At 49.1% G+C, this 18,821-nt stretch overlaps 7 protein-coding genes across 7 annotated transcripts; 2 read left to right on the top strand and 5 right to left on the bottom strand.

The window, feature by feature from the left end:
• Positions 1-1,295: 1,295 nt before the first annotated feature.
• Positions 1,296-3,411, bottom strand: N7525_001753 (protein serine/threonine kinase activating protein nimO; the record flags this gene model as incomplete). The annotated part of the gene is made up of 3 exons (XM_061212031.1): positions 1,296-1,415; positions 1,470-2,804; positions 2,914-3,411. The coding sequence occupies 3 exons, from the start codon at positions 3,409-3,411 to the stop codon at positions 1,296-1,298; spliced, it is 1,953 nt and encodes a 650-aa protein (XP_061071257.1).
• A 676-nt stretch (positions 3,412-4,087) lies between these two features.
• Positions 4,088-6,062, bottom strand: N7525_001752 (aminopeptidase P family protein; the record flags this gene model as incomplete). The annotated part of the gene is made up of 10 exons (XM_061212030.1): positions 4,088-4,117; positions 4,170-4,296; positions 4,348-4,466; positions 4,517-4,738; positions 4,795-4,828; positions 4,884-4,927; positions 4,977-5,369; positions 5,425-5,585; positions 5,650-5,814; positions 5,870-6,062. 10 exons carry the CDS (start codon positions 6,060-6,062, stop codon positions 4,088-4,090), a joined length of 1,488 nt encoding a protein of 495 aa, XP_061071256.1.
• A 413-nt stretch (positions 6,063-6,475) lies between these two features.
• On the top strand, positions 6,476-7,337 carry N7525_001751 (pyridoxamine 5'-phosphate oxidase family protein; the record flags this gene model as incomplete). The annotated part of the gene is made up of 2 exons (XM_002557593.2): positions 6,476-6,539; positions 6,598-7,337. 2 exons carry the CDS (start codon positions 6,476-6,478, stop codon positions 7,335-7,337), a joined length of 804 nt encoding a protein of 267 aa, XP_002557639.2.
• Positions 7,338-7,667: 330 nt separating this feature from the next.
• N7525_001750 (uncharacterized protein) lies at positions 7,668-13,162 on the bottom strand (the record flags this gene model as incomplete). Its single annotated transcript, XM_002557594.2, has 6 exons — positions 7,668-8,680; positions 8,734-9,734; positions 9,788-11,489; positions 11,548-11,869; positions 11,931-12,179; positions 12,242-13,162. 6 exons carry the CDS (start codon positions 13,160-13,162, stop codon positions 7,668-7,670), a joined length of 5,208 nt encoding a protein of 1,735 aa, XP_002557640.1.
• A 641-nt stretch (positions 13,163-13,803) lies between these two features.
• Positions 13,804-14,334, bottom strand: N7525_001749 (uncharacterized protein; the record flags this gene model as incomplete). Its single annotated transcript, XM_002557595.2, has 1 exon — positions 13,804-14,334. One exon carries the CDS (start codon positions 14,332-14,334, stop codon positions 13,804-13,806), a length of 531 nt encoding a protein of 176 aa, XP_002557641.2.
• A 1,366-nt stretch (positions 14,335-15,700) lies between these two features.
• On the top strand, positions 15,701-16,798 carry N7525_001748 (E2 ubiquitin-conjugating protein UBC8; the record flags this gene model as incomplete). The annotated part of the gene is made up of 6 exons (XM_061212029.1): positions 15,701-15,733; positions 15,812-15,819; positions 16,153-16,190; positions 16,241-16,355; positions 16,424-16,605; positions 16,662-16,798. 6 exons carry the CDS (start codon positions 15,701-15,703, stop codon positions 16,796-16,798), a joined length of 513 nt encoding a protein of 170 aa, XP_061071255.1.
• Positions 16,799-17,766: 968 nt separating this feature from the next.
• N7525_001747 (LAMTOR1/MEH1 family protein) lies at positions 17,767-18,483 on the bottom strand (the record flags this gene model as incomplete). Its single annotated transcript, XM_002557597.2, has 3 exons — positions 17,767-18,061; positions 18,158-18,309; positions 18,433-18,483. The coding sequence occupies 3 exons, from the start codon at positions 18,481-18,483 to the stop codon at positions 17,767-17,769; spliced, it is 498 nt and encodes a 165-aa protein (XP_002557643.2).
• Between the last annotated feature and the right edge of the window lie 338 nt (positions 18,484-18,821).

Here is an 18,821-nt window from a genome sequence, read left to right as displayed (position 1 = left end):
TCCGGAGCTGCGGCTTTGTATATTCAGATATCCTTCTGTCCGGATTGACGTGCTGGGTTATGCGGCGTAGATGGGAGCATCAAAAATTTGAAGTTGAAGATCTCCGTTACTGCCGCTCATTGCGGGCCGAATGCCGAATTGTTTGCGGGGCTACAATGCAGGCACGTGGACTCAGGAACGGTGCAATTCCTCTAGTTTTATCTTAATTGATATGTCTTAATATGGTAATTGTCTACTTACCAAAGGAATCCTCAACATAAAAAGCCTTTCTTATGTTGACGTCAACTTTGGAAGCTCGAGGATGCCATTTTCGCCAGGCTCACCGCCTAGCACTATCGTCACCGCCTGCAGTTTAGGTTCCACCGAGGTGATTACCGCATTGAGCTAAGTGAGGGGGCTTGTACTCTCTACTTCTATGGGCCGATGTCTCCTTAGGTGGGAATACATTCGATAGCAGACAATTCAATTAGCACAATACAAACTGCATACAGATCATTTAGTCGAATAAATGCTTATTCAAGTAAGTAATGTCACGAGAAAGGAAAAGTCTCAACAGAGACTTGGCCGCCTGCGCTGGGCAACAAGCCACAGCCATGGGGAAACAAGAGACCACCGGTGAAAAGACACAAGGAAAATCTGACGATAGAAAATATGGCCCCGTAGGACCAAAAAGGGTGATAACGATGTGTTAGAACGGAGCGCAATGCAAGGCTAGGAACCCTTGAGTCCATGCTAAATCGTCCATTATACCTTCGGTATATCGCAACCGGCCACAATTAAAGACCGTAAAGCACAAGCTGTTTGCATGCGAGGCAATCAGTGTCGACGATGAGTTGTTCTTGGAGCAACATGAGAAATGCAAGTATCCAAAATTGCCGTCAGCGGTTGATGGAGGTCGGTCCACGATTTCGAAGGGTGATGCTGGTTTAAAATCGGATATTCAATACATTCGAAGAAGGTGAAAATGCTGTAAAGGAGTGGACGACCTCCATCGAGGTCAAGGCACGCAGATCAGACCGGAGAGGAAATAGTTACTGGTACTGCTGATGCATGATAAAACAAAATGAAGACGGAAAAAGAAGAAAAAAACGCCACCATGCATGTGTCGATGCCGAGGGCATGGTTATGCAAGGGTTCGAGGTGCAAATCAGGCATGACGGAAATAAAAAGTGCAACGTGGTAGAAGAAAGATAGCTTGAAAATAAAATCTCGACCTGCATCGGGATGCAAAGGTGTACCAAATAGAAGAGGCCGAGGTCCAAAGGAATCATGGGATGCTGTTAGAAACAGCAGGTCTATTCATCATATTCGTATTCGGCCTTGAGTGGGCGCTGAATTTCAGAGAGCAATGCATCGAGTTCAGCCCAGTTGCTGGCATTCGTGGCAAATCGGCGATGTTTGCGAGTCAGAGTGTGCTAAGAGATTGGTCAGTACCTATAGTGATCTAACAAACACAACAACCATAATACCTCTTCAAAATCGTCGAACTTGTCCCTGCAGTTCTCGCAATAGCCAGGCTTTGGATCTCTGCGGCGTTCGGGTTTCTTTTGCTCATCTTTGTCCTCCCTTTGTCGCTTTGACCCAGCCACCTCAGATTGCTTTGCTTCATCCTCATTGACAACGATGGGCTTCCCGGGGGGGTTGACGTTGTTCTTCATCGGAACTGTCGCAGACCCATCCCCACGGCGCTGCGGAGCAGCCATCGATCCCGTGGCGAACCCACCTGTTCCCTTCTCGAGAACCTTTCGCTTGAGCCCATGAACCTCCTTGCTGAGCCCAGCTTTCGCGCCAGGTGCTGCAGCAGTAGATGAGATCATTTGTGAGCGAATTGCGGATGTCATGTTCGACGGCTGAACGCCTGAGGCAGCTGGCTCACGACCAGTATAGAAGGGCCCGGTGCGAGGGAAGTGGGGAGGAATGAAGCTTTCAGAACTCTTCCGTTCATGAGTTTCATCAAATGACGGCTTTTGGATTTCGTTTTGAACTGGAGGTGAAATACGCTCCTCTTGTTTCGCCAATGGCTGGGAATGTGCGATCTCTGTTGTGGTCACAGATTCGGGCGCTTGTTGGACTGGCACAGCTGCTTTTGGCTTAGCATCACGAGTTCCATCAGCCCGTTGGGAGGCAGCCTTCTTCTCTTTATGGAGTTGGCGTAATCGGTGTCGATCATATTCCTTCCTACTCGGTGGCTCATCTATGAATGGACACTTTCCGAGGGGAGCGCTTCGGAACTGTGGCCAAGCTCCATCCTGGCGTCTAGCGACTCGAGAGTATTCTCGAACCATGACTGGTTTGGTCTTCTCGTTCATGTCGTGGATGTAGACAAATGGTCCTTTGAACATTAGCATTTCCATTGATGCCAATGGGTCGCGGTCGGATGGTCCGTTGAGAAGCTCCTGGCGAAGAACCCGTGAAAGGTCATTCTCGCCCTTTCCATTGACTGCGTGACTACCAGCGGCCTTGTTCCGAGCAGCTTGTTCATACTGGGCACCAATATCACTGTCGTTGATGGTAGTGATCATACGCTGAAGCTTTTCCAACGCCCAGATTTTCATGCCCATCTGTCGAGCCCTTTGCAAAATGTCCATGGTGCCTTGATCACGACGTGTCTCTGTCTTTAAAGAAGCATGCAGGTGGGTCTCGCCGTTTCTCTCTAGGAGTGAAGGGTTGACGGTCTGGACGTTGCTATCACCGTTGCTAACGTCTGCAGTCGACTCCGGTTCTGTAGGAATGGCTGATTCTGGGGGGATGGCACGCGAAGTGACAACGTGGGTCACTAGACGCGAGAAAAACTTCTCCTCACGCTGCATTGAAGTGGGTTAGAGAAGATGCCAATGGAAGGTGTTTAATAACTGAAGACGGGAGACAAGAGATGCAACCAAGACTAGCCGAATGCGCTGTGGGGTGACTTACAGCTCCAAGAGCAATGACTTGGCGAGAGAACCGGCGTCTGACATCTTCAGGGATGCTATCGAAGTAAAACACAAACTGAGGGAACGCTTTCCTATAGTGCCGTTGCCATTGTCGAATGGAATCCATGGTATCCGCCGGAGCCTTCTCGGCCTTGACATGCTTCACTTGCGGTTGGCGTTCCTTCTCCCTAGCTGCGACAAGCTTCTTCTCGAATGCGCTAGGGTTGCCGTTGTTCGATCGCCGCGCGAAGAGTTTCGACTCCGTGTTCGTGTTCTGGCACGTGGCGGGGCGAGTCTCGTATTCCATGTTCTCGATCACTTGCTTCTTCGGCGGTGGTTGTCCGTACGGGATCTCCATTTGAGTAGACCGAGCTCGTTTAACTGGCAAGAGCCCTGCCCTGTGTGGAGAATTGGTTGCATTCGGCACGTTTGCGAGTGGACGACGAGTCGCCATGGCCATAGAGTTTCGTGGCGAAGGGGGTACAAAGACAGTTGCCATTGGGAAACAAGTTCCCAGGGCCGAGAACGCGTCTAGATGCTGCAAAGTGGCAGTAGTCAAATATCAAAGAGGGGTACTCGGTGAAGAGCACGCGTGCTACACGTCTTTCGAGGGTTAGAGAAGATCAGAGAATGGACATTGTATCCCAAGAGACAATAGCAAGCAGTCAAAGGAGAGAGAAACAGGTCGAAGTGCTTAAAGTTGGGATGGGAAGAGAAATGAGGTGGAAGACCTGGAGGAAAGAAAGAAGAAGCAAGTCGTGTGGTGTGGAGCTCAGTTTGTTTTGGGCGGAGGCCCGACAACCAACGGTAGCACGCGAATGAACATCAACATTGCATTCTTTGACCGCGACCAAGATTCTTTTCGACCTTCTTTTCTTCTCTACTTCATTCTCGATCTCATTCTCTGGGGCTATTTTGTCCAATATTCCCCTTCTTATCATATTGCTAAAAAAAAAAATGCCCAATCGTCTCCAACCACCCCCAGACCAGCCTTCCGACCAGCCGCAGACCAGCCACCACGAAGGAATCTAGGCAAGGATAGTCCAGACATGTAGATTATAGGTCGGAGCAGACATACTATAAGAAAATAAAGGGGCTCAAATTTACTATCTTGAAGCCTTGTGCTATTGTACATGGGAATTTGAGGGGTCTGACGGCTACCGGATACATCACAACTAATTACGCAGTGCCTCAATGTCTTCAATCTAGTACAAGTTAGTGACGAGTAAATAGGGAGATATTCGGTCTAAATCATACCTCCTTGACAGCCTCAGGGGTTAAAACAATCGGATGTTCGTCTCCTACACAAACACTATCCTCGATGCGGATTCCGATCCCACGGAAGTGGGCGGGCCATCGTTCATCGTCGGGAACATAAATACCCCTGGCATGGATTAGCGTGTTTCACGTCTGGGGAAATAGGCTGGGAACGAACGGTTCAATTGTTATACATTGACCTGCTTTCAGGTCGTGGCCTCTGGAATACCCAGGGCAGTCGTGGACGTCCAGGCCAACATAGTGGCCTAGATGGTGCGGGAAGAGAACGTTCAGTGCCTAGTCGGAGTCAGCAACGTACTCCACGAGGAAGGAGTTTGGATGCATACATTTCCGGAAAGGTCAAAGCCAAGTGACTTGAGCTCGTCTTTCAATCCGTTCTCGGCGATGCCATGGAGTTTGTCTAGAGAAAGATTGGAGGTCTCGCGGCACAGAGAGAGACAGCTCCGGTGCACCTTGAGCACAGCATTGTACAGATCCCGCTGGGGATCAGAGAACTTGCCATTGACAGGCCATGTTCGAGTAATGTCGGAAATATAGGTTCCCCATTCCTATAGTTGGTCAGTGTACTGTAACTGTGAAAGTTGAATTCAGATAGAGGACTTACACCACCGCCATCGACGAGCACTAAATCACCATCCCTAAAATGAAGTGTAAGCAGAGTCCCAATGAATAGCTTAGAAAAGGCATACGAACTTCAATACATCGTCATTCCGAGTGTAATGAATAGCCAAGGCGTTCTAAATCTGTCAGTAAAAAATTCAGCTTACACAAAGTCGGGAAATTTACCTGGCCACCCGCGACAACCGGGACAAAGGCGTTGGTATCACAGCCATTCACCTTGAACTGGTACTCCAGAAAAGAATATAGATCTTTCTCTCGAGTGAAGTTCTGCCGCATAGCCTCGGTGAAAGCTCTCCCTGACGCTTGTCCCAGTCGGCGCATCTGTACAACCTCATTCTCACTCTTGAACACTCTCATTCCATTGAGGATATGCTTCAACGGCTTGACCCTACGGTGGTCGACGACCTTCTTCAGCTTTTCCGACGCGACTGTTGGCCCATACAGATACCGATTCAAAGACGATCGTGAGCCATCAAATGTGGGGATGTCCGAGTAAACCTCCGTCGCTCCCTGGACAATACTCGGCAAAATATCTCCAATCCGTTCAATATTCCCGGTCTGTTCTCTCGGTCAGCTGGGTAATTCGTCTGATCCTTAAGCCAGTATCCCGCACCTCATCCGCATTGAAGACATCCACAGCAGCCTGGGTGCCGGAGCGCGCCCCGTCCCAGAGCTCTGCCTTGGGGTCCTTTTCTCGCACATATAAATGGAAGATATGGTTATCGCCAGAGCCGTCGTTCCCGATAATCGCCAGCGCATTCGGTTCGTTGAATCCTATCCGGAATGCAGATTTAGCGGGTGTTCTCCGCAGCATCACCAGCCTAACAAGCGAACTTACCCGTTAGATAGAAGAAATTCGAATCCTGGCGGTATTCATTGAAGATGCCTGGCGCACGGTATTTGACCTCCGAGGCAGCTAGCACTGCAATCGCGCCTTTGGGTAGCTTGTTTGCGAGCTTCGATCGACGTTGCGCATATTCAAGAGCGGTTATTCCGGGCGTAACTAGGCAAAAGACGGTCAGCAAATAAATAAAATTCAAGGCCAGATAACTACACACGTTCGCCTGGGCTGAGGATGTGGGGATGCGTCTCATGCAACGGCTGGCCGAATTTGAGTTCCGCGGCGGCCACCGAGGTAGCATAACTGCGAGGCAGGTTGAATCTAGGCAATTGGCGCAATGAATGACTCAAAGGCCTGGATGAGCGCAGATGGACAGCGCATTGGCGAACAAGAGACCTGCATGCCGCCATGCTTCAAGGTCCCAAAAATAAGTTGATAAGAGTAAGTCGGAGTTGTTGTTATCGCCAGGTTCACGGTCCAGTCGGCGGTGTGGGCCAATCATCTCGGGTGCGTTTGGCATCGGAGACTTGAGACCCCTTCTCGTGTGCACTCCTATACCCTTGTCGTATACATACTTCTCGATCTATTGGATCCCGGCCCAGCCTGTCATTAATATGCTCCGGTCTAGCCTTTGTGGGAAAATCTTTCGCGGATGGACCTGCTAGAAAGGGTGTTTGAAGGCGTGCCCTAGCTCATGAGATCACCTGTCTACTCATTATCTATCTACTTAAATGCTTACTTTGTCGTCACTTACTTCTTATTATCTCGCCTTCAAGACACATTCTACACATTCCACACATTCTACAGAGCTGCCACACACATTATGGGACGAACCTTGACCTACCCAAAGAGGGTCTCGAACACCGCCAACCGGTACAAGCATCGAGGTACCAGATGACTATAGAAATACACCGAAGCCAACTACTAACACTATGTATATTCCAGCCACATATGACTTGGGTCCAATTCATTCAATCATCAATGACTCCCAAGTCCTCCATGTATCTTTCAACCCAGGGCCAGATGACCCATTTCCCGCAATCCTACCAATGATAGGACAAATGGGATCGTTCGACTTTCCCTCCGCGAGCATCGATGAGCCTTTAGATTGCTACCTCCATGGCTACGTCAGCTCACGTATTATGAACCTAGCCCGCAACTGCAGCGATGGCGACGGACTCCCCATCTGCGTGGCAACAAGCAAAGTAGACGGGCTGATCCTATCGCTCACGCCCAACTCGCACAGCTACAACTACCGCTCCGCCATCCTACATGGCTACGCAACCCTCGTCACAGGCGAGGAAGAAAAGCTCTGGGCCATGAAGTTGATTACGAACTCCGTCCTCGCGGACCGCTGGGATCACTCGCGTGTGCCGCCGGACCGTGCTGAGATGCAGTCGACTGTCATTCTGAAGGTAAAGATTGTGGATGGCAGTGGCAAGATCCGCGATGGCGGTGTTTCGGATGAGCGTAAGGACTCGGGTAGCGAGCAGGTCACCGGTAGTGTCTGGACTGGTGTTGTTCCGGTCTGGGAAACATTTGGAACCCCGATTCCGAGCGGTGATGGTAAGGTCGCTGAAGTGCCCGAGTATATTAATTCGTACATTGCCAGCAAGAACAGTCGGAACAAAGCTCTGGCGGAGAGTGCAGCGAAGATTCCACTGCCGTCTGAGGAACAGCACTGAGGACTACACGAAGGCTGGTTTGAATGTCCATGTCACGAATTTAACTTTCAGTAACGGCTCTCATTTGATTAACTTGATTGTCTCAAATAACAGAATGAGATCATTGCTTTTCTTTTGAGATAATTATAATCTGTTCGTTTTGAGTGTGTATGTTCCGCCTTCCGAGGTGGCCTCCAGAATATATATTGGCCCCAGGAATACACAATAGCGAGTCAGTCACATTCATAGAACAGGGGATGAAGCAAAAGATATGAATGGGATATATTCGAATAAAACCGTAGAGTATAAATAAACATTGTACTTTAAACTGCCATTCCACATACAAGCAAGCTACCAATGACCAGACATGCTCCCCCACCCTTCAGGATCATCCTCAGAATCCGTACACACATCATCATCTCTAGCGCCAAAACGCCGACCGGTAACCCGCCCGGCCGCCGCCAATCTCTTAGCGACTTCATTCGCCTCAAATAGACTAACAAGTCTTCTCTTTCCAGGCCGTTGCTGAGCTCGTTCCTGACAAACCCGAAGCATTTCCTTCTCTTGATCGTACTTGAGCCTGCAACCGGCAATGAAGAATCGAGGAGCGCGGTGAATGGCGTTCTGCCACTCAGGGTGCGTACTCGTGGATCCCGGGGGACTGACAGGCGGCGCAGAGGTAGTCTTGTTGACCCAAGCGTCAACCGCCATTTCGAGAGGAGTCGTACCAGTGGCATTCTCCCGGTTGAGCATGTCAGGACGACGATCGAGGAGTAGTCCAAGAACTTGGGGGAAACCTTTCTTGACAGCATCATGCACAGGCGTATTTCCAGCTTCGTCAAAGACCTCGAGATGCTTCTGATCCGTGGAATCGGCTAGATCGAGAATGAGGCTCGTCATGCATGTTATTATCTCTTCATCGGTCTGGGGAGTGTTAGATGGTCGAGGGATGGCTGGATCCGCTGGTGTAAAGTGGGGTTGGGCGTGAAGCCAGCGTGAGAATGGTGTTCTTGAGCCTTTGCCAGCGCGCTCCGTGAGCATTGTTGCGAGGAGTTGCTTATCCAGCAGATCTAGGAGTTTGGTGAATCGGTTGGAGTGCTTGCAGATCCGACCACCATCTGATACGAGGATGAGGTGGAGGAGATTGCGTGCTTCTTTGTCACGGACGGCCTGGTTGGCCCCGGCATCTACCAAGATGCGGGCGAAACGGACCTTATGGTGGGACATGGCAAGGGCGAGAGGCGTTAGTCCTTCTGTCGATCGGACCTCCATGCATTCGGGGTGATGATCCACAAGATACTGAACCAGACGAACGGATTCGTCGTTTGGTTCAGACAGGATTGCGCTGTGGAGGACGAGGTTGTCTTTCTTATGGTCAGCTATTTCGTCAAAATTACTAAAGAGACAGAACACTTACTCCTCGCTTGTAACCAGGTTAAGAGAGATCCCTCTAGTCCGAGTTTGGACTGAGTCAGCCGTTTGACTCTCCCATCACCTTTGTTCGCATTGAGGTACTCCAGGTAATACCGAGCAGGCGCGGTACCAAGGAAGAACTCCGTACTGGCCAGATTACCCCGGCGAGCTGCAATTAGAAGAGGAGGACGCTGTGTCTGCGCTCTCATCGGTCGGTCTCGACCAGCATTAGCCCAATCGGCACGCTTAGCGCCACGAATCGATAACCCAGGGTAGTACTGAGGTTCTTTCTTCTCTTCAACGCCACAATCCTCACTCAATTTTGTGAGGGGAAGGCCAGCTCCAGCGCTTTGAATCATTTTGGCAAGACAGTCGGTACGTCCAAGAGAAATTGCAAGCTGGAACTCATCGAACTTTACCAGGAACTCGCGTTCTCCAGATGGATTGGTGGAAGCAAGGTCCAGTCCAGTCTTCAGAAGGAATTCCAAAAGAGGAATGTTGTTGGTGTAAACCGCGTATTTCAACAAGCCGTCAACATTGCCAAGGTTGTTTTTCTTGTCCAGACCCCCCTGCTCATATTCGTCCAAAAACAGATAAGCATTGAACCGTCGCTCAAAGGCAGCAAGAGGGGAAGTATTGCTCTCGACCTGACTGCTAACTTCACCGATGTTCTCGTGGGTGAATGTATCATCAACAATGTCACTGACGATTTTCAGTTCATCATTTTCTTCATCGGAGTCGTCGGAGCCGTCAGGGCATCCATCGACATCGATCTCAAAGCGCTTCCGACCGCGACGCTCCTTCACTTTGTACTGCACGTGGAGAATTTTAATGATAGCCTTAGCCACGGCGAAGTGTCCGCGCATGATGGAAATTGAAAGGGCAGACAGGCCCTGCTTGTCAGTCACGGCGATCTCAAGTGGTGCTTGGTCATTGAGAGATCCCCACATGCCCAGTGTCAAGCTTTTGATGGTATCAATATCGCCATTCCAGGCTGCTTCAAAGCTGTTATATCAATGTCAGCATATTTTTGGCTTGCGAGTAAGGGGAACACTTACAGTTGCAAATATCCATCGCGAGCGTTGTCAGTAATAGCTGGCGCATCGAAGCTGAAGCTGACTTTCCAAGGCATTCTGGGGAGCTGTGTAGGCTTATTAGTCGAAATCTGGGCTGGGATCGGCACGGGAACATTCTGCGGAGGATGAAGCTCGTCCCAGGTCTTTGCATCCTTTTGCAGCATGATGAACTCCAGCTTCTCGTAGTCGCGAACCAACTCCGCAATGAATGCCTTTTTCTCGACCAGGCCGGGAGGATCATCCGGGATAATTTTAGCTTTCTCGGCGTTTTCTTCGGTCTGTCGGTTAAGCTTGCGCACGTTGCGGAGCAGGTCCTTTGCAGTGAACATTTTGTAACTACCGGATTGGAACTCCGACAAATATGTCTCATCATTGGGATCGAGGGGAGTTGCAACGGAATGGTAATAGCTCTGGTACTTGCGCTCGACCAAGAATTCACGGAGCGTTTGCAAGGTTCGGCGCATGACGTCCAATAACGTGCGACCCTTGGATTCATATTTCCCCTTGATTACGGCGTTAGGGTTCGCACCGCGGTGAAGCAGGTCAATGGCAACCAAAGGAAGATCATTTTCAATAGCCAAGAAGATTGGCTGCTTCACACTGGACCTTGCGGTGTTCTCAACGTCGTAGGTGTTGCTTCCTCTTGATACTGTAATAAGCTTCACAATCTCGCCAATGTTGATCTCAGGGTGGGCACCTGCACCCAAGAGCTTGGATGCCGCGGGTGCATTCTTCGCAGCCAGCGCGATCATCAATGCCGAAGAGTATTCTGGTGTCCAGGACGTGCCCAGAACCGCCAGATGGTTGATTGCACGCTTCACTGCAGGCTCGTCATGCTGCATATAGATATCGAGAATGTCGAACTTGTCGGAATGAGCAAGGTAGTATAACGGTGACTTCTGCTTAAGGTCTGCTTGGGCTGGTGAAGCGCCGAGATCGAGAAGAGTTTGCGACATCTCTTTTGCTTTCTCGAATGGAAGGGCATGGATGAGAACCAGGTTAAGAATTGCAGCCAGGGGTGTTCTGTTGTGGTCGTTGAGGATTTTGACTGGCATCAAGACATCGGCACCAAAGGACGTGACAAGCTCTTTCACGGCCTCAGTGTGGCCATGGAGAATAGCGAGATGCAAAGGGGCAGTCCGGCTATCCCATGCAACGACATTGATATCGTAGATATCGGGCTCAAGGTCGTTCTCTTCCAGCGTATCGTACGTGGTCAAATCCTCCTCATTCTTCTCCTCTGCTTCGACCTTGACATAAGAAGCAGAGGTGTGAGACACTGCATCACTTTGGTCAATCATGTCGACATCTTCATCCTCAGCTGTGCTAGGCTCTGACTTGTCATTCTTTTTTAGCGCCTCCTCTTTCTTAGCTTCTTCTTCTTCATTCTCATTGCTCTTTGTAAGTAGAATTCGAATGATCTCGGCGTGTCCCCGGGCCGCGGCAAGATGGAGCGCGGTCTTTCCATCAGCCATTCGGGGAATCATGCGAGCGCCGCCGTCAACAAGGCATTGAACAACTTCAGGGGTCGAGCACATGCACGCGAGTTGGAGTGGTGTCCGTCCAGTGTAGTCTCGACGGTCCGGATTGGCACCCTCTTCCGCAAGGAAAGCTTTAACAGAGTCGACGTCGTTTGCTACAATTGCCTGGCAAAGCCTCTCAGTACGGCCAACGTAAGCCATTTCTATGTTGGTATTAGTGCATAATTCGGGAATAACAAAGATCTCGAACAATTCACTCACCGGTCCAATCAGTCTCAGTGATCGGATTGAAACTTCCAATTTCCTGGCGGCCAGGATCATCTTTGATGAAAGTAATTTGACCAGAGATATAAATCTTGGCCTCCTCGTCGGCGACCTCAATTTCCTCCTCGGTAACAGGCTTGGGGCAGAAGCCACAGCAGTCACCAATGACATGTTCTGCCTCGCCGAAGAATGCTGGATGACGATGAAGATAAACCGTACGGTCTTCGGGCTGATTCCATTGGGCGTTCAGTAACAGATCCTTGGTGTAAAGTAGCTTCTCGATGTTCTTGGCATTGAATCGCCTACCATAAGGGATATTCTACCAGAGGGTCAGTCAGAGTGGAAAGAGCAACAGGCTCGGTTGCAGGAAAGGTACGAACAAAGGTATGGTAATCAGACACTTGGTCTTGCTCTTGCCAATCAGGTACCTCGTCTTCCCAGTCGTCCTTGAGATTACCATGCAACATTTGACCATGACGACGTAGCAGGTACAAGTTCAGAGGAGGACGGCCTCGTTCTTCGCGCCTCTTTTGGAGATAGTTGTCCCGGTCTTCAGACCGAGGAAGCTTCTCCAATACCAGGAGTCGTGCAAGTCCCTCAGTTCTGGTAAAGCTTCTCTCGAAGATAGTCTATCACGGCACATTAATTTCGCTAAAATTCCATGCGTTTAGTTAAAGGATTGAATGCTCACTGGGTCAATCTTCGATCTGTCAAGAGCAGGCCAGAAAACCTCGAAGCCTCGGTGCGAATACTTGGAGAGACGGTTTTCATATGATGGTGATCGTCGGGTTAGATCAATCTGATTCGCCTGCGTAATGTATGCAGCGATAGCGCGAGGAGAGGCATAGACCTGGCGACCATCATAAGCCGCGCATGCAGCATCAACGTCAAATCCGGTGAGAATCTCAGCGACTGAGCGGTAGATGCGAAGCACGATTTGCACATGGCGGTTCGGATACTGAGAAGCAATGGTGATTGTATTCTTGGTCCGGATGGTTGTGGTCTCATAGAGGATAGTGTTCTTGATTTTGTCCTCGATGTGCATGATCTTCTCCAGAGCCTGCTCCTCGGTGAGACCATACAAGAAGAGATCCACATCTGACGCCGGAGCAAACTCTTCATGGTAGTACTTGCGAAGGCCACGCTTTGAGTTGCGATATTTTTCTGGTACAGGCAAAAGTGAGGTCACGACAGCGCTGCCAGCAGCAACCACGTTGGACCAGTCAATTTCACTTAACGAGCCCTCTGTGAAGAGCGCAAAGTTGTTCTTGAACTCATTCAAGGAGGGAACAACTGCCGCAGAACCATGTGGTTTCCGGTCTTTTGCATTCAGCGGCAAAAGATACTTCTCCGTTTGCTCTGGCGTTTCCGAGACAAGGTCCCTAGCTCGAATGGAAAGATCTGTGGAACCATTCTGGTCGTACAGCGGTACAATGTTGACGTGGTTGTCTTGAATTGATGGATGAGAGGGATCTTGAGCAAATTTCTTGCGCAAAACGGCATCGTACTCGTTATATGGCTGAACCAAATTGGCCATGGGTTTCTCCGAGTTGGAGTTGACATACTTCACGAAGTCATTGTGCTTCACTGGGAGAGGGGGCAAAGAAGTCATGATACAGACTGTGCAAATGGCATATACTGTAAATGTTGAGATGGGATGTTGAATAGCAAAATCAGGGGATCCCCGTTGAATTTAAATAGAGTTGAGGCTAATGTCGAGGGGACTCTCGTTGATACATCGTTATCCACTTAGCGTTAGCGTCCAGGCATCCTTAGGCATCCTTAGGCAATAGACCCACTATTTCCACTTTTCAGCCAATCGCCTCTTCCCCGCACAACCACTGATCAACAACATCGGCTTAGTAGTGGACCCTTATACGAGGGAGATACCCCTAGTAGTGGACCTTATATACGATGCCCAAGCTCGTATTTCATAGGTTTGTTGGAGTACCTCCTTAGGTACTCCGTAGCTATTATCTCAACTAGTCGAAGACCTGGACTTAAAAAAAGCTATTTTTATACCTTAGAATCAAACGTCTCAAGGCTCAAATCCATAATTATTCAGATAATGTAATACCGGTGTTCTGATAGATATACAAGTCCCCTGTTTTTGAGCGAATTTTCATAATCCGGCACATGTAGCAACCGGGCGAAGTGAGAAGGTGGAAATGCTGCCCTGCAAGTCTGTCTCTCAACATGTCCATGGGACATGAAGCCGAATAACAGCAATGGAACCAGCATGATCGAAATGTCTCATCCTCTGAGGCATTGCAGAGCAAACACGAATGACGCAACGATAAATTCCAGAAGGCAGAAGATGCATCCGCAGAGGACAAGATTCTCGTTGATCAATTCGGAGTGATGTTTCATCTCTTGTTTGGCGCACAAAGTCAGGATCGGCCCCGACCCCCACAAGAGGTACTCTAAAGGCAAATTCCGGCTCAAAAAGCCGTCGCTTCGCATGCCCTGGTAGAATAATAGGATAACAATAAGAGTTGGGATGCTGAGGATCGAGAAAACGCTGAGAGAGCCCGCTAGGGTCGCATGCCACGCAGCAGCTATATCCTCACTGACGCTGTGGTAAAGTGACGGACCGAACGCTCCAAACAGATGACGAAAGTCGTCCTGGGATGCCTCACGAAGGTCATGTTCACGGCCGAATCTCCAGTTATTTGCCATTGAAGTGGCATCCGGAAGTGGCAATTCATGTTTTGTTGTCAAGACTGTTGTCAGGTAGCTGCGGATCTGGCTTGGTCCGGCATGTTTTGGAGGATAGACGGCCATGGTGGAAAAGTGGGTGAGTGGCAGTCTTTGAAGAGGCACTGTGGTAGAAGGATGGAAAAGAGGGAAGGAGGAAAGGACATTGAAGCCATAATATATTGTTGGCAACAGGTGGCCCATGGATACTCTGTTCCCTTCCTTCCTCGAAATATCAGTTGGATGTAAATACTTCTCTTACCTTTTACCTTAGGCTACACATGTACGTAGGTAGGTACCCAGGTGAGGTCATTATATGACAACGAGTCCCCATGGGATTAAATGATGAGAAGGAGATATGTAATACCTGCTCATTTTTCTCTCTCCCCCCCCCCCTCTCCCCCTCTTCTTCTCTATCTTTTCCAATGCTGTAGTCACACCCTAGGCATACAGCTCACCATAACCTCAAAGCGAGAATTGGACCCCGCTATAACAGACCTAAAGAGGAAAATGAACATAACATAAACAAAATGACACTGATAGCTAAAAGAGAACCTTGGAAGATAATGAAGATGTCAGCTGCGGCTGCCAATTATGGTGTCGGTCAGCCACGTGATCACACATAGCCCTTCCTAAATAGGCAACAAAGCATGGCCTAGTTAGAGCTGGATTAATGAGAAGGTCATCCGTTTTAAATTGATGTAAATTCCTGACTGACCAGTACAATTGGACCTGGCCTAAATGATTAGAAGAGAAAGGCAATTAATCGCCGCGATGGACCCCTAAGTCTTCCGCAACAGTGCCTGCAGCCCCTTATTCTTGTTCTATGTATCCTAGTACTGTATGGCTGGGTGTAGATGGACAATTACCTAGCCTACCCTTCTATCTAGGACGTGTGCCTATTGCTTTGTTGGGCATCTATATCGGAAATGCCATCAAAGGTATGTATGATCGCTGCAAGATAACAACACACAGATGTATGAACAATGTCCAATGGGTGTTGGGAGTATCCTTGACAACACCATCATGTCAACTTGGACCAATGATCTTCCTGTACAGCAACCTTGGAAGTGCACCTCATGTAGATCGTATCCACCTATCCCAGCCATCGTCATGGCGGATGCTGACTCATCGACTGATCATGTCCATGGATCGTTTCAAGGTTCACCAAGACCTCATTCCTCTTCTCTTCCCTTTTGCCTCAGGTCTGAGAAGTGAAGCCTTCTATAATATTTGTCATTCTTGTTACTTTGCTACCCCCTACTCACTGATCCTTATTCCTCTACTTCATAGTCCATCGTCTGCCCCGCTCATTACTTCCCCGCTCCGACGGAATATCTGCTTGTGATTCACGACATTTGACATCGCTGGGTCTGCTTCCTGTGTGCGAGCCCGCAGTCTATAAAACCTCGGAATATCGGAAATTGTACTTCATCTTCGTCAAACCGCCAACATGAGCAGCCCAAAGCGCAGAATCGAGACAGATGTGAGTAATGTTGCGGATAGTCCGATAAGCCCCTAAAGTCGCCGGAGATGCTAATAACGTTTTTTGTTCATTGTACAGGTCATGAAGTATGCTCCGCAAGTCCGAAAACATTCAAAATACGTGGCACTAACCTTCTGCTAGGATGTACGATAGACGATACCCCTACCCTTCCCATTTTAACCGCCGCTTTCCCCAACCTTTTGATCGGCCTCGGGGAGCATACTTGGTTGCCAGGAACTAGTCTGACGGTTTATCTAGGCTAATGAGTGACTATGAAGTGACGCTGGTCAATGATAACAGTAAGTTCTGGCGCTCTTCCACCTGTAGATCTATATGCTAACTCCGGAATCCAGTGTACGTACTTCATATGCCCTACAACCAACCATTTGAAGTCTTCCGATACCAATAACTACCAACAGGCAAGAATTCTACGTTCGTTTCAAGGGCCCAGAAGAGAGTATGTCTCGCTCGTAATCGACCGGTATTACATCCTACTAACCTTCCTAGCACCATTCACCGGGGGCCTCTGGAAAATCCACGTCGAATTGCCCGATCAGTACCCATACAAAAGCCCGAGCATCGGATTTGTCAACAGAATCTTCCACCCAAATATTGACGAGCTGTGAGTTAGGGGTTGTCAGACATGCGTGGAAAGAAACTCAAGATATTAATACGATTTTTCTGCCATAGGTCGGGCTCGGTCTGCCTTGATGTGATCAACCAAACGTGGTCGCCGATGTACGACATGCTCAACATTTTCGAGGTCTTCCTTCCCCAGCTCCTTCGTTATCCCAACCCTTCGGATCCTCTGAACGGTGAGGCAGCAGCCCTGATGATGAGGGAACCCAAGGCATATGAGGCAAAGGTGAAAGGTGCGTTAAAATACAAAGCCCTGGGTTTGTTATTTGCCATACTGACAGCTCACCAGAATATGTTGCCAAATACGCCAGCAAAGAGGCCGTGGATGAAGCAGGCGAGGACACCGAGTCTGGAGATGAGCTCAGCTCGGCGGGGAGTTACGAGTCTGATGGCGAACAGCCTGCGGGTACAATGGACGATGTCTGATGGTCCGCAGTGCGAACGTTTCCGTCAGGTTTAGGATTGACCCGGCTCGAACATATTGCATCATCCTACTCTTCTGTCCATCCCGGTACTGGATATCAGCGGGCGTTTTCTCTTTCGCTTTTCTATCATAGGGGAGTTTTCATGTATCCATTTTTTTATTCCCTGTCAGTCTCCATCTTTGTCTTGTTTCCGCTTATTGTTGTCTATTTCGGTCCACCCAAGAGCATTCGGTTCACACAAGGGCATTTGCGATAATTGTCGACGGAGTCACCGGTTGAACAATTGATGTTGAATCTCTGATAGGTGTAGGGAGTGATATTCTTTTTTATTGTTCCATGATCTCTTATTTGTATAGTAATCTCGAAATAGTTCCATACAAAGACCATGCTATCCAAATCTGAACTTCCATATGGATTGACCTACCATATGTACCACCCAGTAGGATTAGGACCTTCAGCGTCTACACACCATTATCTGATTTACAGCAACTGATTTGATAATGAAATTCGGATTGTGTCTATGCGAGGAGAAGGACGAAGTCCGGCACTCGAAAAGAAAACTACATATACAAGCAGTGTGCGACTGAGAAGATGATATGAAGACAAAGAAACGAACTCGGAAAATAACATCGCACACCAACAAAAAAGAACCAACATGGGATGAGGAAGAAAATCAAGAACCGATAACAAAAGAAAAGTCTGCGCCATTGGGTATTATCAGACCAGGAAGGTCGAGGAAAGAAGGAATGGCTATGTATGTGCGAGAAACAGTCGACCTGCGATCAATGCAAGAAACAAGAACCCTCAAAGAACAGCGCAGCGCAAGAAAATGTTGAAAAAAAAATGGGGTCTTCCAGTACCCTTATCTGCATCCCTCAATTTTGTTTTCACGGGCCGCACCCTCGTCTGTCGTGTACATCGTCAATGTGCAGCGTCAATGTGCAGTGATGCATGTCCCCACACCTCATCTTAGGCGACATTCAGAACCCCAAACACATCATGGCCGGCCTTAGCGTCCGTTTTTATATCGGTACGAGACCGTTTCTTGTTCGGGTTCACGACAACTTCACCCCAGTGTTTCGGGACGGCGCCTGATGCGCCTGATGTGGGACGGCTTGGCGGTGATGTGCGGTGGGTAGATACCGCAGGTGTTGTTGTATCTGTTCTTTGAGATGGGACGGGAGATGCAGAGGTAGGAGTGTGGAGAGTTGCTTGAGGTCGAAGATGTGGTTGTGGTTGGATGGACCAGATATCAATGACGGAGCTGAGAGAGATTAGCATAAACCTGGAAGTTATCATCTGAAGCTAATTTGTCATGTTTTATGACAAGCTAGCTAGTATAATACAGGGGCATACTCACTCAGATGTCCGCTGGCAAATTGATTCCAGTGCCTCCCTCTCACGTCTCACGTATTCCGAATCCGGCTGGCTAGCCTGATGAGCATGGTTGAGTGCTCCGTAGCCATACCCGGCTTGATAAGGGTCTTCTTCGAGTAGACGTGAAGACTCAGGCTTAACGGAAGAAAGGTCAGACAACTGTGCTCTGCGACAAACATCCCACGCATCGCGCATCATACCGAGGTAATGCGCGCTGAACATGGTGACGAGGAAATTAACTCCAGACTCGGGACTCACTTCAGGAGACTCGTGGCGATTCCCGCCGAGGCAGGAGGCACAGATACCCATTTATAGGGATCGGGATCGCGAATTCAGAACCGAGGATGTTCTTGGCTGCACGTTTGCGCTATGCGATGGACACGAGGCATTTATCACCCCAATAGCTGAGGTGCGGGTACCCTTGTCAGAGGCGAGGGAATTATCAGAAGGAAAGGACTGTAGAATATGCAGGAAACAGAACATATGAAATGAAACAAATGGCGCAGTGGAGAATCCCACTGTAGACGAAAGGACTTTGAAGTCGGAGGTTGAGGCTGGGCGGTCCGTGCCATGTCATCAGGCCGTGGCCGCAGAGCGGCGTGGAAACACCGTTTTTCTCGATTCGGCGTTTTGGTCTTATTCCTCTC

The sequence above is a fragment of the Penicillium rubens genome (genome assembly GCF_028828025.1).
Source record: "Penicillium rubens strain IBT 27055 chromosome Unknown utg000001l_segment0_segment0, whole genome shotgun sequence".
Taxonomy (NCBI): Eukaryota; Fungi; Ascomycota; class Eurotiomycetes; order Eurotiales; family Aspergillaceae; genus Penicillium; species Penicillium rubens.
The sequence above is the reverse complement of the archived record's forward strand: the minus strand, read 5'-3'. Positions and strand labels throughout refer to the sequence as shown.